Raw genomic sequence first — 16819 nt, forward strand, 5'->3', positions numbered from 1 at the left:
TACACTGCAATTAAACAGCCCCTTAGCCTGAGCCCAAGTGGGCTAGCACAGGCTAGCCCCGGCTGTCTAATCGCAGTGTAGACATACCTTCTGAGTCATGGATAATAGGTGCTGTAGAGGCACTGAGCGGTGTTATGTTGCAAAAGCCCCTGCAAACAACAGAAGAGACTGTTGTAGAGCAAACCGAGACATAACATTGCACCCTGACCACCTCCCCGCCCAGGTTAACGGAGCAGCCACTGTACTACATGAAATACCTGTTCAAGTTTATGGAAGGAACTGGAACTGTTGGTTGTCTCCATTTGGAAAGCAAGTACACAGCGGACTAGCGGAAGCACATCAGCATCGTCTAGCTCCCATAATCCCTTGCTCATCTCCTGGAAGAGCAGAAGAGCCTCCTCCAAATTTTTATCTTTACATCTCTTCACAGAACTCCTGAAAAATTAAACCCACGCTCATCATGTTAACGCTGACTTATCCCAAACACAGCCAACCGAGAGAGACAAAGCATTCAGACTGCAGAGATGGGCAGTATACTCAGTGAGAGGGACATGGAAAGCCACAGTCAGTATCTGACTGGCTTTTGCTTAGCACCCATCACGATAGTATGTATAGTGCGCATGTTTAAATTACATTTATTAACTTAAACCTACGGGCCTAGATTTTCAAACGTGACTAGTGAGTGAGTTCTTCACCAAAAACATCTAGTGTTCCACCATATACTTTAAAAGATACTAACACATATACAAAGGCTGGAAAAAAATAAAATAATTCTGCAAAATCTCCAGATAAGAAACAGAGCAAGGGAGGGAGAATAAGCTCACTCACATTACATGGGCCCTGTGTAATGTAAATACAGTGTTGGAAAGCGGTCAGGGCCCAATGTCACCGAGATGCATGCTGGGCAATTGCAAACAGAGGAGAATTAGTTAGATTTCATTCTGCTTATGGCACCAGCCCTGTAAAGCAACAATCAACTAAAACCCCCAATGTAACCACAAATATAAATATATCAAACAAGCCACATTTCCAGCGTGAACACAGCAAGGAACCCTGTCATGGGGAGAGGAGAGTGACTCTCCTCATAAAGCATCCCCGTATCCTGGGCTCCGATCCACAGCCGTGCACCCTACAACTCAGGTATAGCAGCACTGATCTGAGCAGGAATCTGTGGCTCCGCTTGCAGGATGGGAGCCTAAGTTGGAAACAGATCAATACCTGAAACAACAGATGGGGGTGCAACACTGGAAATTCGCAGCTGTAGTCTGAAAACTAGCGTCGTTTTGCTTCGCATAAGGCTGTCTCTATAGCTCAAAGGTAGGACGTTATCTGGGTGCTGCTGGCTCCACGCTCACGACTACTTTCCAATCAAAATCAAGGATAACAATGCTTAGGGCTAGTCTACACTTAGAACTTGCAGCGGCACAGCCCTATTGGTAAACGAGTGGCAGTAGCTATGTCGGCAGGAGAACGTCTCCCTCCAACGCAGCGCTGCCCACACAAACACTTATGCCAGCAAAACATATGGTGCTCAGAGGAGTGTTTTTTCCACACTCCCAGTGGCAGAAGTTCTGGCGCCATAAGTGCTAATGTAGACAAGGCCTTAGTTCGAGGTGGGAGAGAGGGAAAGTGAAAGAGGTATAAAGCTGATTGAATTGCAGGAGTTACCATCCCCTAGGACAGAATTAGGCCTTGTCTACGCTAGCACGTATGCTGGCAAAACTTTTGTCACTCAGGAGTGTGAAAAAAACCAGCTACTCACGAAATAAGGAAAGCCCATGGAAGGGGACAAGGAGCTTAATGTCAAGACAGGCTCTGTCACCCAGGCGCTGTTAGTAAAACAGGTAACACCCAGGCTACTTCGCAGCTGGGTTTTGTTTTAAATTGAGTGTCTCTGTAAACTGCCACCTAGGGCCAAAGCGTCAGGGGACATTGCCAGGCGAGGAGCCTCCCCCCATCCTGCTGCAGCCTGGGCACCGTCCTGGAGAGCGGGGCGCAGGCTCCGGCTCCCCCCGAGGAAGCAGGCTGGGAACGGACAGGGCGCCTGGGTGCAGGGCGGAGCGGCGCAGAGCCCGGGTGCCAGGGAGCAGGGCAGGGCCGCCTGCAAGGGGCGCACCCCCCATCCCGGCCCCGGCCCCTCGCCCTGCTCCCTCCCTGGAGGGACAGCCCCGTTCAGGGGAAATGCTCTCCGACCCCCTCCTCCTTGGGGGGGGGGTTAACTGCCCCCCATTGGTCCCTTCAGGAGCTGCCCCCCTGCAGCCGGGGGGCGTCCCGCGGTCCGGAGCCCAGCGCCCGCCACTCACCCTGCGAACTGCCCCAGCTTCTCCAGGAAGGCGAGCACGGCCCGGCAGAGACCCTGCAGCGGCTCCCGCCGCCCGAGTCCCCGGTAGAAGGCGAGGCAGGCCTGGGCCTCCCGCGCCGCGCCCATGGCTCACGGAGCGGCCCGGCCCGGCCCGGGCGAGGGTGGCAGCCGGGAACCGAGCCTGACTGCCCCGGGGCAGCCCGGGGGGGGATCTAGCGCAGCACGTGGGCTGACCGGCTCCGGGCCGGGGGGGCGCTCTCCGCCGTGGCAGCCACCATAGAGCAGGGGGGAGACTCGGATCTGCAGCTGCTGCACTGCAGCCGTCACCGGACGGGAAACCTCTCCCCGGCCCGGCCCCTGCAGGCGCACCAGCCCCATCTAGCGCTGCCGGGGGAGCTGCCGCCGCTCCCCCCGCCTCAGCTCCGGCCCCCGTCCGCTGCAGCCCGCGCCCGGGGGCCGAGAACCCGTGGGCGCAGCTCCGCTTTGCACTGCTCTGCTGAGCTCTTGTCCCCGTCGTGCACGTTCCTGCCTGGGCCCCTCCGACACGGGCGGCCGCTGTGGTTGATGCTCTCTCTACCTAGGGCAGTGGTTTTCAACCTCGGGGCCGGGGCCTCCCCAGACTGTGTCTAAGATTTCCAAAGGGCTGCGCCGCCTCCCTGCGAAATATCTGAGTTGTCCGCAAAGGAGAAAAGGCTGAAAACCACTGAACTCGGGGAACTGAAAAACAAGAACCATGTTACCGGCCAGGCTTTGAAATCCTAATGTGGACGGGGCAAGCTGTGTTTGAACACGTCTTGCCTGGGTTGAGGTTTCAACCTATGTGAAAACACAGCTTGCTCTGCCTAGACTAGGATTGGAAAACGCGTTGGTTAAGGAGGATTTATTTAAAAACACATTTTATTCCAGTCTAGACAGCCCTTGAATGGAAAAAGAAAGGTCCGGACTCGCCGCTGGCTCCAGCGTGAGGGACTCCAGGGAAGTCAGTGCAGGTAAAATCATGGTGCTTTGTGGTAGGGAGGAACCTATATTCTGAGAGACTTTCACAAAGGGTTTTAATGTCGCCCAGGCACCAAAAACATCTCCTGGGGGTTGTTTGAGGGAGTTTGTTCTTTCGTTGCGTGTCGATTGTGAGCCTTTTTGTTGAGGGCTGCTGGCGGAGGGCCAAGTGGGCAGCCGGGTGGAGAGAGAGCAGCTGGTGTAGTTGAGAGCACAGCTGATGGAGGAGCAAGGAGAGCCTAGGGAGTAACTGGATGAAGGACTTAATTCATCTTGGGTGCTGCAAGTAATCAGCCTTCCTTTCAGCACCAGTGAGAGCCTTAATATTAGACACTGGTGGAACTGGGGCCTGGGTGTGAGGTGCTGAGTGATCACACTGCAGTCTTTGTTGTCTGGCCTAGCGTGTTGATTGACTCAAGTTAAAAATTCTTAGCAGCATTTAGCAATGGAAGAATTAACTCATTATTGCAGATCCCAAATCCAAGCCACAGGGCTTCATCCAGGGGTTCCTGGACGAGCGCTCTTTGCCAGCTGCTGAAGACCTCAAACCATTCTGCGTTGGCTGGCATGCTTTTCCCCTGATGCACCTTCTCTTTTCAGGTAAAGAGGAAGGGCCCGGTCCTCAGCTGGTGGAAATCAGTGTAGTTCCATTGATAGTAGGTGCTGATTGGTATCGCTCAGATCTTAATCTGATCAACTGGGGCAGCTGTGTGAAAAATGGCAACATGTTGTCTCTGTTAGTGACTGCTGCTGCTGCCTGGGAGGGCCACAGCTAAATCCCTGCCTGCAGCTCACAGCTATGTTTGTTATAGTTTCTGTCCTGCTTTACAAATTAACATGGAAGCACAATTCCAGCGACTGCAGACACGGGCTTGATTGGGCTCCTGCTGATACCTGTTTTATACTAGTGCAAGTGCATAAATGTCTCTGGTTACCCCTGAGTAAATCAGGGATAAGTGATGGTTCTCTACTGCACTGAACCTTGTGTAGTTACGACACCTGTGCAAAGTGGGGGTAGAATAGTACCAAAGCAGAACATTCTGCTCATGGGATTTTACGTCCACTTCCCACCGGTGTAAATGGCTACAGAAGGTGCAAGGCAGGGCAGAATGAGGCCAAGGTGGTGTCTGTGCTTTGTGAATCTGGTTCTAACAGCCCTTGTGCTGGCGACAGAAGGCAGGGGAGGGAATGGAGCTTTTTCTCTAGTTTGCCCATAGGAAGGATTTTCAAAGCCTATACATTCACTTTTGACAAATGAACAGCTAAAGCAGATTAACCTTTTTGTTAATCCTCTATAATGGCTTTAGAATCTCCTTAACCAATAAGAAAGCGATAAGAGCCCGTTTCTTTTCTTTTTATCTAGATCTACATTGTCCCCCCTTGTCTATTTTTTTCTTGTTTTATTTTCCTTTTCTTTTCTAATATGAAATAGCCCTGAGATCTTATCTCTGCAGAGGCTCAGTAAACACAACACCAATAATCCTTTTCTTTTATTTCCCTCCGGTAACAGGCTGCAAAGAAGTGTCTGCCGATTGGGATTTGATTACCAGCCGCTATCGAAAGTCTCTTTGTAAGATCTGCGTCCTAAATCCCATAATTCTTTGATAAAAGAAGTATTACCAGCCCATTTTCTGAAGTGAAAGGTATGGGGGGAATGAAAGAAAGCAATCAGCAGAGATACTAATAGGCTAAATGCGTGTGTCTGTGTGGTGGAAAGGTGGGGACAGCAAGGGGAAGCTGGGGAGAGAAGCCCTTTGTTACAGATGGGGAATAAGAATTAATCCGCATCAGGGTGCATGATTATTACAGCTAAGACCAGAAAGGGGAAGATTCTGCTCTCCCTTACACCAGTTTCAGTGCGTTTAGTCTGGATTGATATTTGCATCTGAGAGCAGGATCTGGCCAAGATTCTCCTGATTGTTCTGTGCTTCAGTGTTTTATACAAGGGAATTTATGATAATAAATAAACTTCTGTATAATGGGCCTGATTCTTCATTGCCTCGCATCTTATGTAGTATTTTACACATACGTAACATAGGTAAGAATATAAGAACGTAGGAACGGCCATATTGGGTCAGACCAATGGTCCATCTAGCCCAGTATCGTGTCTTCTGACAGTGGCACGTGCCAGATGCTTCAGAGGGAATGAACAGAACAGGGCAATTATAGACTGATCCATCCCCTGTCGTTCAATTCCAGCATCTGGCAGTCAGCGTTTTAGGGACACCCAGAGCATGGGGTTGCATCTCTGACCATCTTGGCTAATAGCCATTGATGGACCTGCCCTCCATGAATTTATCTAGTTCTTTTTTTAATCCAGTTATACTTTTGGCCCTCACAGTGTTCCCTGGCAACAAGTTCCACAGGTTGACTGTGTTGTGTGAAGAAGTACATCCTTACGTTTATTTTAAACCTGCTGCCTGTTAATTCCATTGGGTGACCCCTGGTTCTTGTGTTATGTATGTGAAGGAGCAAACAGCACTTCCTTATTCACATCCTCCACACCATTCATGATTTTATAGACCTCTATCAGAACCCCCCCCGCCCAGGTCATTCTTTTTCCAAACTGAACAATCCCAGACTTTTTTTAATCTCTCCTCATATGGAAGCCTGTTCCATACCCCTAATCATTTTTGTTGATTACAAACATTACCACGTTGGAAGGACACAAGAAATTCTCCTCTGACCCCAATCCCAATATATTTACTGAATTATAGAACAGAATTCTTATGATACATGGTACCAATACAGAGTAGCAGAGGGAGAAGGATATTAAGAGGTAAATAAAGGAAAAGGAGAAAAGATACTTATATACCTGAGACAAAACACGTGTTTTCTAGTGAGATTTTAAAAGAAAGGGAGGCTCAATCAGCAGAAAGATATAGGGAGGCTTCCTCAAATATCAGGAGTGGTAGAGGACAAGGTTTTCACTCCAACAGAGAGAAGATAGTGAGGGGACACAGCTCCACAGTTTATATAAGAATCCTGCTAACATCCTTGTACTAAGAAAACGGAACATGGAAGACCTATACAGCTGTTCTATCCTGATGGAGACAATGGTTTCTTAAGTGAGTTTATACTGCTGCATAATGAATTAAATGAATTTAAAGTGTACTTTTGCCAGCGATTGTTAAGGGGCTTTGCATAGATGACCTTGTGAACTTTAAAACGGACATTTGTAAATTGTTCTTTCAAAATGCTGAGAGAAACTGCGACTTGAAAGATAAACAGAAACATGCAATACTGACCAGAGGACAACATCCAGAAGCTGATCATGGAAAACATCTTGTGAAGAAAGGCTTTTGACCATACCCTGATCTGAGAGCATCTAAGGGCTGCGGTGTCACTCTGAAAAATGTCGGCAAACTGCTGTGGCTGGGATGTTTTGCACATTAAGAATATGGAGTTTTCCAGGGATAAATACGCTGAGCAATAGTGAGCAACTTCCGAAAACAATTAAATAAATAAATAAAATTAAATAAAAATAATTACAATAAGATAAAATAAAAAATCTGAAGAAGGTGCCCTATTTTGTCATTGAATGGTGCAAAGGTGACTTATGGACCATAACTTACATTCTTTTGGGCCATTTCAGATTTTGTAAGAAGAATGAATTGTGTCCTGATTGGGCCACGTCATCTTTTTGAAAGTGGCCAACAATGGACAACTTCATAATTATATAAAAAAGACTTTTGTTAACTATTTCACTTCCTGAAAGCCAAAAAATCTCTGTGGGAGAAGACTGAGGTTTTAGACTGACCACCTGAGGTGTCCTCCTGATGACAACAAGTACCTATACGGGATAAACAACTTTGACTTTTTCTCTCTCTCTCTCTCCCAGCTTATTCACATTTCCTATTAGCAAAACCAGAATAAGACTATTATATCTGTCATCTGCTTCATCTGTTCTGCAGTAACAGATGCAGCACTGACTTCGAATAGAAGTTGACCTCTGGGTTGACCTAATCTGATACCATGATCCCAGCATCATTGACATGACACTGAGGTCTCCCGGTCCCTCTGGCTCATCCTAGTTTGGTGCTGAGGCCCCATGCCTCCAACACAGCACAGAAGTGCCTTTATCTCTCTGGCTTAACCTAATCTGACATCATTGACATAGCACTAAGATCCCCTTCCCAGTGCAGATGTGACTGAATGGAGCAGCAAATCGAATTCCAGATGTGTGGAGTGACACCATCCATGTTTAAGTGCAATTACCTTTGTTCTCATGCAACTGGATGTGACTTGGAAACGAGCCAGCAACAGATTCCAGGGAGTGAAAAGGCCAAATGAAGACAGGATCCCATCTCTGGCCTTGTGGGTCAAGCTATAGGGCCAGAAGCATCTGAAAAGAGAACACTTGAACCATAACAGGTGACACTGAAAAAAGTAGAGAGACTCTGGCTATGGCCATATCTTGTGCCTTGATCCCATTAGTTCTGATGAGCTAAATGGGGCAAGCTGTGAGGGTACCTAGGTGGGAGACCTTCAAGAAACAATTGGTGATAGCACTCTTTTCTCTCAGCTATTACTGACCCAAGACTTCGGCACGGTCTGGGAGTCCTGCTGCTGTGGGGGGTGTGTGTGTGTGTGTGTTATTTTTAGATGAGACATCACACTGTTGCCAGTTCTTGTGATTGTATTGCAAGTCTCGTGATATTTGACATTTTTCTTAAAGTGGCAGCTCCTGGAGCCATGTTCTCATGTAAGAATCCCAGCCTTCATTTAATACAGAAAAGTTTCTGGCTCTCAGGGCTGCAGAGAAAAGCTTAAAAATGTGACCCCCCTTTAAAGGCCCCAAAACCAGAAGGCAAATATAAAGAACCCCAAACATCAGACTTGTAGCATCTCATGATTTTGGGGCCTGTCACATGATTTTTGAATGCTGATGGTTGGCAATACTGGATCTAAGGCCCTGGCTACTGCTTGGTCGTTAAAGTTCCCATGGCATATTTTGTAAGAGTGGAATGTTAGCTCTGGTGTCACGGCCCAGCTTGAGTGAATAGAGTGTCTAGCTGCCTAAATTCTCCCTGCAGTTCAGTATTCATCTTTACTTCTTCTCAGCTCGAATGTAGTGTTGCTATGCACTGTGATAAAGCTAACATGTTCCACCTCATAGGTGGTTGCACCTCAATGGTGGGTGAGTGAGCTGAGCCCTTTATGCACCACTTGCCTACATCACTGGAGTGTTGTGAGCCTAATTAATTTTTATAAAGCACCTAGAGATCTTCCTGTGAAGCATACGATATACATACAAAGTACTTGTGGTAGTAGTAGTATTCGGACAGTGGGGAAAAATACAATTTTCTTGTGGTCTGAGCAGAAAATAAATCAGCAGTCACTGAGCGTCCTCACCTAGCAAAGGGCTGCGCTGCTGCTAAAAATGATTTTTTATCAAGCTCAGCTCCCCTCCCTCTCTCATATTGTATGATATGACAGTTCCCTTTTGATGGGAAAGCTTTCATTTGGCCAGAGAAAGGGATAATTTGCTTCTTTTAAGGAGTTAATCCTCTGGTCCATTTCTGGGCTGGAGAACAGCTATTCTCCCCCTGCCTTGAATTGGAGGCTCCAACACAATGGAGATCATAACCACCTCAAATCTACACTCGAGATGGAGAAATCAGATTTCCTTCTGGAGTCATTTCTGTAGGATTAGCTAAATCTTAGATCCACACTAACCCTTCACAAAGCTGCCAAGATTAGTTAGAATTTATTTTATTCACGGGGGTTTACGGTTTTCTTTCCAAAGGGATTATATATATATATATTTATTTAGGATGGCCTCAGTTATAAAGCAGCTAGCTTAGAAGGGGGAAGAAAAAAAAAAGCATGTATGTGTGTATATATATATAAAATAAAAATCCCAGGTGCAAGAATGGCAATCACTTTAAACTTAAAGAAGAAAAAATAGTAATTCCATCTGGCATCACTGGTTCTGTTTTAAAAAGCATCCAAGTGTAAGCTGTCTTTTTTCTGGTGAGCCACCACTCCACAGTTTGGTCTCTTCCAGAGAGCAAGCCCCACTCTTTTCAGCTGCTGAGCGTGAGCTGCCAAGTGTCACAACTACAGTTCCTGGAGCAGGATGTCTTCAGAATCCCCATTGGACACAGACCTCAGCAGGAGAAGCCTCAAGAAGCAATGCTCGTTCACCATCGAGCACATTCTCTCCAGCCCAACCGAGAGAGGTCCTCAGGTTCTGGTCCCTTTCTGTCTCCAGGGGATCTTGGACTGTGAGCCCAAGGGGCTGTGTGGACTGGAGGCCAACACTGTTCGCTCTCTGCAGGAGGAGGAGGAGGAGGAGGAAGACCTGGAAGCTGTTGGGTGCAGCTGCTGTTGCTGTTCTCACACAAGCACCCGTTCTCTGCAGGATTCTTCAAGTTGGCTAGGTAAGTATTCTCCTGTTTTGTGATTCATTATGAGGGCGCATTGCAGCTGGCACTCACGAGGGCCCCAACACTGTACAGTAGCAAAACCTGGGACTATAATGACATTACTGCATTGTGGCCTGCAACCTTGTCATCATGCCCTGGGATTTTATTAGACCTGAACCTCAGCAAAGTTGGGAAGGGTCAGTTCTCAGATGGGGGCTCCAAGGAGCTGCATGGGTATTGCGGGATATAAGGTAGGTGATTCAGTAGCTGGCACACTTCTCTCTGAGGCAGTATTGTATCAGTGCTCCAACCTTTTTTTAATGTGGCACTGGACTGCTGCTGTCTATATAAGATGAAGAAGGAAGACCCTGAATTCTTATAGTTATCAATGAACCTGCGGCATTTGTTGCAACAATAGAAATGTTAATCTAGTTCAGGTAACTATATTCTGCTGAGCTACCTCCCCGCAAGAGTTTCAGATCGATACAGTATTCTTTGTGCCTTGTCTCTCTTTGCTCCTTGTTGTGCAGGATTGATGTGCCCTGTTAATTATAGCCCTGATTCAGCAAAGCATTTAAGCATTTGTTTAAAGCTAAGTACACTTAAGTGCTTAGATGAATCAGGGCCCATATGCTGTATTTCACTCCAAGAGGGGCTGCATTTCAGGGTGGATGAAGTGGTCTATATATGTAATTTGTATACCAATTTAAGATTGTAAAGTGCTTTGGGACAAAACGTGCTAAATACATTTACAACACTAGATTATTAGCAATAATTTATTATTATTTTATATATTATTACAAAGTAATCACAGTTTTAAAATGACTAGTTATCATTGCAAAGCACTTTGAAGATGAAGAGCACGGTATAAGATCTAAATAGTATTGTGGGCTAAAACCTATAGCCAATGAGTAAATCTTCAGTAAAGTATGCAGGATTTGATTCATTATTGTGGGAGTGACTTAAGTGATAACACTTTTATTTCATTATATGTAAAAAAAAGTTATATTTCTACATCAGTTAGTTCTGGAACAGTAATTTCTGGCACAGTAAAGAAAAAAGAACATGCAATGATTTCTTAGTTACAAGTAGTTATGATTAAGTCTCCCAGATTTTGGTTTAAATTGATTTTTACTGGTAAACATTCTCCAAAATGGACTTGCAGAGGAAAAGGCATTTTCCTCTCATTACGCTCCACGGCTGTGAGTTTCATGCCATTACTTTGAATTTGAGCATGAGAGAATTTACTCTGAATTTCATATAACATTCTGAGTTTGGTTTGTGCTCGGAGAAGTCTCCATTGGCCATTGCCTGGAGATCATCAAAGCCATTTCACTTGTGATCACAACATGAGTGTCTAGATGTGAAAGGCTAGCGTAACAGTAATCTGCATTACTCAGCACAATCTTTTCCTACCAGGGGTCCGGTCCCAACACCACCTGTGGATACTTGCTGTAACCCACCCAGTCTCACAATCCATCATGGCCACAAAGGCAAACATTGGCTGTCCAGTCTGATAATCTCTTTCCTTTACATTTCTGTGACCACCGACCCAATCCTGTGCCAGTTGTGGGGCTCTAAGCACCTTCAGCTCCCCATGACCTCAGTGAAAGCTGAGAGTGCTCAGTATCTCTCAGTAGAGGGCCCTTAGCTTTTACAAACTCCAGTCAGGCTCTCTGGGAGTAAAGCCCTGAGCCCCTGCCTATTGGAGTGCTGCTAACTCTCGTGGCTTTGGGTGTTTCTCTTAAAGCCCCAGCTCCTGTGATTAGGTGAATATCTCACCTTTCATTTAAAAAAGAAAAGTATGTTTCTAGCCCTCGTGGTTGCAGATAAAAGCTTGAAAATGTGGTCCAAATGCATCCTGATGACTTACAAACTACTAGACAAATAAGAAGACCCCCAGATTTATTTTATTAAACTATCTCCTAGCTTTTAATTCAATCTCATGATTTTTGGGAGCCTGACTCATGATGTCTTAATGTTTGGAGCTGGCGATGCTGCTGCTGGGCAATAAACCAGGAGACCATAGCCAGTGTTTTTTCACCCTTCACCTGAGTGGGATCCTTTGACCCTTTATGTCTTTTTCCATCTTTCCTCTTTTCGTCTCCTTCCTCTGAAGCATCAGGAGGACAGCCGGAGCTGGAGATGAGACACTGGATGGGGCTGGCCAGGGCTCTGAGGTGGCACCAAGCATTCTGGCTCTCAGGTGCTTGGCTGGCTGGCTGGTTCTTGCTCACATGCTCAGGGTTTAATGGATTGTCGTATGCAGGGTCGGGAAGGAATTTCCTCCCAGGTCAGATTGGCAGAGTAACTCCATTGGCAGTTTTTCATCTTCCTCTGTAGCGTGTGGGTGTGAGTTGCTTGCTAGGATCAACTGGATGTATCTCATTTCCCTGCCATTGTGGGGCCTCAGGCACTGGTGCATCTCAGTCTCATGAATCATCTTAAGGAGTTAAAGCATCCCCAACTTCAGCCTCCATGGAACTGAAGAGGGCAAGCCTTTCTTCAAAGAGCTCTCACTTCGTTTTGGTACAGTAATCAAACTGGTCAAATCTAACTCTCCTTTTATTAGACACTAGGTTCCCCTGGCCCATGAGGCTAATTCATCCTGCTGCCAGGGCATGTAAGAATCCTTGTGGGAGCCAGAATGAGCTGCAGACGTTCCATCAGATCCAAAGGCGGACCCGCCGGCACCGGACCATCTTCACTGAAGATCAGCTACAGGCCTTGGAGGCCCTTTTCAACCAGAACCAATACCCAGATGTCATAACCAGAGAGCACCTGGCCAACCGCATCCACTTGAAGGAGGAGAGAGTAGAGGTGAGATTCTTCCACACTATGCCCTTGTTTACTAAAAAGAATAAACAAAGAGGAATCTGGTTCAGGAGTCATTTTTATGCCTCCCCAGGGGGCTGCAGATGTAGCACCTCAAAGTGCAATTTAAATAACATTGTAAATTCCGTAAGCCATAGGTTAAGGCCAGGACATAATGGATGTGCGCAGAAGAACACTCACATATTAATTTATTCTATTTTTACGGCCCGACATACTCATAGGCATTCTTGCGCACACTCACACACTGCGACACACACACACACTGCTTCATTCTGTGGTCCCTGCCCTGTTTACCAGTGGGATTCCCAGCTCACCCGCCCACCTTGAAAGTAACTGTACATGAATTCCGGGGAGAGAGTCCTGAAGGGGCTCTTGTCCTGAAGTACCTTGTGTACCTTATGCAGGAGCAGCCTTTATAACCAGAGTAGAACATACTGCCAAATCCTAGAATTTTCCGTCGTGCCACAAAATCCAAAGTTGTAAATGCCAGTCGCTTTCAGGGCTGTGCTCTTTCACGAAGGCTTGAGATAAATGTTGCATTTCTTTTATTAAACGTATAGGTTTGGTTTAAAAATCGACGGGCCAAGTGGAGGCATCAGAAAAGAGCTTCTGCTTCAGCTTTGCTCCTTCAAGACACCAAGAAACCCTCTGAGGAGAACTGCTAGGTGGCTTGACACTACGTCTTACTGGGCTAGTGTGAAAAGCACCACTTGCCCTGATCCACCAGTTTTGCAGCAAGGTGGGATAGATGGAAGAAGAGGGGGGCTGGAGAGGGAAAGCAATGAGGGAATCTTCTGATTCGAGTCCTTAGTTTTTTAATTCAAACAAAGTTCAACTCATGACAAATAAAATGAATGAGTCATAGGGGATGTTCCTCAAAAGCTTAAGCAGAAAAATTGCCAAATGTGGGGATAGAACTTGCTTCAGTGTTAGTATTATAGATGCACGTGTCTGAGGTGGATGATGGAGAGAGATTTCTCTCCATTTGTCTTTGTTCCTGTACAGATAGTATTGTGCCTGTTTTGTTGTTATAAAGTTAGATTTGGAGACTATACCGGAAAATGGCCTGAAGTTTATATTGTTTTTACAGTGTCATTTCATGAGGTGTCTACAGTTGCATTTTGGGGTTGAGGTGGAAACTGATTAATTACACAACTCATTCCTTAAACAAGCTAACAAAGGCTCTATTTGCAGTCTTCAAAATAAATTCATTTGTGTACGGAGTGGGGGCTGTCAAAGTATTAACCGTACTTTCAAACGCACATTTTCTACTAAACTGTGCTAAAGCATAGCTGTAGTACAGGTGGTTGTTAGTGCAGACAAGGTCATTTGTATACTTAGCAATCTTCTCTTTCCATGACAGACCACTCTGCAGCTGCTCTGGTCACAACTGGGTTGGGTTGACTGGAATGGGGCAACAGCAGTTGCCCAAACAAAATGGCAAAAAAGAAACGAAAACTAAACTGTAGCACGGCAGAGGAAAAGCAGCACCTGCTACTATGGGTCCCTACTAAAGTTTCTACTGATAGAAGGGCGTATTTCACCAGAGAAGCTGGTTGTTTCCTTTTTTATTTGTATTTCAGCTTGGATAATTAAATTAGATTGGTCAATTTCACTTTCTGGTTCTCTTGCACTAGGACCTTGCTTTTGGGTCTGGAGTGATGCATCGGGCTTGTCTTTCTCACCAACAGAAGTTGGTCCAACACCAGATATTACCTCACCCACCTTGTCTCTCTAAGGATGATAATTGGCAATGTCATACAAAACCAGTCAGCTTTTGAAGAATTGTTCCTGGTTTCCATCCCCACCTGTTTTATTCCTTGCAGAGATTCCCTTTCATTTTCAGACTTGGATCCCTCCATGATGATTGTGGATAAGTGGGTGTGTGCGCGTGTGTGTGTGAAGTCAATGCTGCTGGAGTTCTCTTGAAGCTGTCTGTAAAATAAAGATTAATAAATAAATGTATTGGGGAGAACAGGCGGGACTGGGACTGGAGCCCAGGCATCGAGCTTGCTAACCACTATGCCCCTGACAAAAGAAGTAACTTTACTGATTTAAGTCCACAAAGATTCTGTCACTGTAAATAACACTTTGCTCCTCCATAGCACCTTTCCCTTCCATGCCGAAGGGCCGACACTAAGAGCCACACGCCAGTATAGAATTTTCAACACAAGGTTATTGAGTTAATCCTGAGTGATGCCATTTTCTGGTGGAGAGTATGCTGTACTGGGGAACTGCAACTGAACAACACAGCCCTGAAAGTTGGGAGCGCTGGCCAGGCTGTGGGGCACGGCGAGGGGATAACATATTCAGTGTTCGAATGCTATGAATTTTAATCTTGTTTCAGGATAGGACACACATATAGACAAGATAATACTAATCTGTTTCTCCCAAGCAAACTACCTGAAAAGCACTAATTCAACATTCAATCAATATCCGTCTTTTGAAAGGTATATATAGGCTTGGAAGGATTAGATTGTTATCAGTAAATATCAATTTAACTGAACACATACAAACCAATGAAAAAATATTTCCATTGATAATAATAATTTACAGATAGGCAAAGTGAAAAAAATGCTGCTTGAGAACTCAAGTTTAATTTAAGGATATTTACTTTGTATATTTTGACATGTGATGCTGACAATTTGTGTTTTAATGGTTATAAAGTTTTAACTTTGTATATCTCAATGTCTACTGTCAATAAATAATTGTCTGACCCTCCATAATTCCCGCAACTGTGAAAATGTACATTGATAATAGAAAACATGTTTAAACATTTGATATTCTCCCTCAAAATTATAAAAAAAATAAAAATTGAATTCTGCCTAGCATAGGTATTTAGCATCAGTGCAGTACTTACAAGCAGTACCTGCCATCTGTGACTTACAAAGACATAAGTAAATATATTACTATGTTACTTTTACTTTCATTTGTGTATTTTTGGCAGGAAACTCTCGTGTTTTCCATTCACTCCTGTAGATTGCTTTTTATTTTTCAGAAATAAATATGATTAATATTTGCAGGCCATCTGTAGAGTATCTATAGAATGCCTAATTTGTAGAGTTGCTTTTATTGAAAGCATCATTGTATTAAGCATTTTGCTTTAGTTTTAAATCAGTCTGCCACTGTCTAAATAATAAAAGGTGACCGCTGAGGCCTGTGAATAAAACATCCCTCCCATCCTTCATTGGTCTAAATGATAATATAAGTTTGCAATGCAACCTTTAAATGGAGAGATATCCAGAAAATGAAGCAAATTAACTGTTGTTTCTTGTCACTGAAGTGGTATGGGTAAAGTGAATTACATCTGGCAAGAACAATGAATTATTTCAAATACACATTCACATGTATTGTGAGAGGTTAGAAAAGGATTCATATCAAAGAATCAGAATCTCCTTTCTGAATTATGTTCTCGTCTCACCTGCCACAGGTGGCACCTGCTACGTTAGAATGAGTGTCCAGATATGAGTTAGCTCGGCACACACTGTTAGGGGCAGATTTTCAGAAGAGCTCAGCATGTCAGGTGCTGAGATTTTTTTGAAAATCTGACTAGACATCACAATGGGACCCGAGTTCTTCTGAAAAATACATTTAAAAATGTGGCCCTAACTGTGGGTGCCGAGTGCCTGAAACTCAGCAGATTTCTGTGACAACCCATAATGTAGCATCGCTTTATTTCTTTACACCTCCTACCACCTTTCCCATCTGCTCGTGTCACTTAACTTCAGCCCATCCCCACGCCAGGATTTCCCGAATTCACAATGCAATCGGGAACGTCTTTTTAGCTCTCTGGATTAGCAGTCCCTGCGACGTTCAGCCTGGTGTGATGAAAGTTGGGTCCTCCCCAGGCTCCGGAAATGCCTGACAGCTGTGAGAGGGGATTGCGTTGGCTCATCTGCCTTTTCTTCACCCACCTCAGAGGGGCAGCGTTTTTGTAGTACAGGGTGGTTACGGTGACCGTGCCTGGCGCCTGCCACGGCTCCAGCCTGTCCTCCCAGGCGGGCAGTGCAACTCAACCTTCTTTCCTTTGCAGGCCCCTAGAAAAGGCTGAAGGCAGTGCGGCCCCTCAAAGCGGTGGGGTGGGGTGGGGAGCCCCAGGGGGCTGGGCCCACAGGCTGAGGGCCACTGTGCTGGAGCTGTGCTAGCCGCCCCCGAGCAAGACGCCTCCAGGGCAGGGCCAAGGCTGCCAGCCCAGCCCAGCCCCCGCTAACCCGGGGCTAGGCGGCCCTGTGCGCGCAGGACCCCCCTTCCCTGCGGCGGGGCAGAGCTGCCAGGGCCGGCGTGTGGCACCGAGCAGGCGTCCCCGTCCCCAGCC

At 45.8% G+C, this 16819-nt stretch overlaps 2 protein-coding genes across 4 annotated transcripts in view; one reads left to right on the forward strand and one right to left on the reverse strand.

Moving 5' to 3' along the window:
- LOC137147588 (tRNA (32-2'-O)-methyltransferase regulator THADA-like) overlaps positions 1-3064 on the reverse strand; it is a 38600-nt gene extending 35536 nt beyond the window's left edge. For 2 of the 3 annotated variants that reach the window (XM_067539914.1, XM_067539913.1), the window contains exon 1: positions 258-299. Coding sequence is in view for 1 of the 3 variants with exons in the window: in XM_067539912.1 (XP_067396013.1) it covers positions 258-435; positions 2304-2428 (303 nt within the window). In the remaining 2 variants the exon portion in view is untranslated. Of the gene's footprint in view, positions 1-257; positions 436-2303 lie in introns of those variants that run through there. The other variant, XM_067539912.1, reaches the window with a different exon arrangement.
- Positions 3065-9350: 6286 nt separating this feature from the next.
- On the forward strand, positions 9351-14303 carry GSC2 (goosecoid homeobox 2). Its single transcript, XM_067539922.1, has 3 exons — positions 9351-9684; positions 12242-12489; positions 13065-14303. Exons 1-3 carry the CDS (start codon positions 9381-9383, stop codon positions 13167-13169), a joined length of 657 nt encoding a protein of 218 aa, XP_067396023.1. The 5' UTR covers positions 9351-9380; the 3' UTR covers positions 13170-14303.
- The last annotated feature ends 2516 nt before the right edge of the window (positions 14304-16819 follow it).

Source organism: Emydura macquarii, unplaced genomic scaffold, assembly GCF_026122565.2.
Source record: "Emydura macquarii macquarii isolate MOO-44397 ecotype Brisbane River unplaced genomic scaffold, CSIRO-AGI_Emac_v2 contig_554, whole genome shotgun sequence".
NCBI lineage: Eukaryota > Metazoa > Chordata > Testudines > Chelidae > Emydura > Emydura macquarii.

Coding starts and splice junctions, on each gene's coding strand:
- GSC2 (XM_067539922.1), top strand. CDS start 9,381: ATGTCTTCAGAATCCCCATTGGACACAGACCTCAGCAGGAGAAGCCTC. Junction 9,685..12,241: donor GGATTCTTCAAGTTGGCTAG/GTAAGTATTCTC, acceptor TCCTTTTATTAG/ACACTAGGTTCCCCTGGCCC. Junction 12,490..13,064: donor TGAAGGAGGAGAGAGTAGAG/GTGAGATTCTTC, acceptor TTAAACGTATAG/GTTTGGTTTAAAAATCGACG.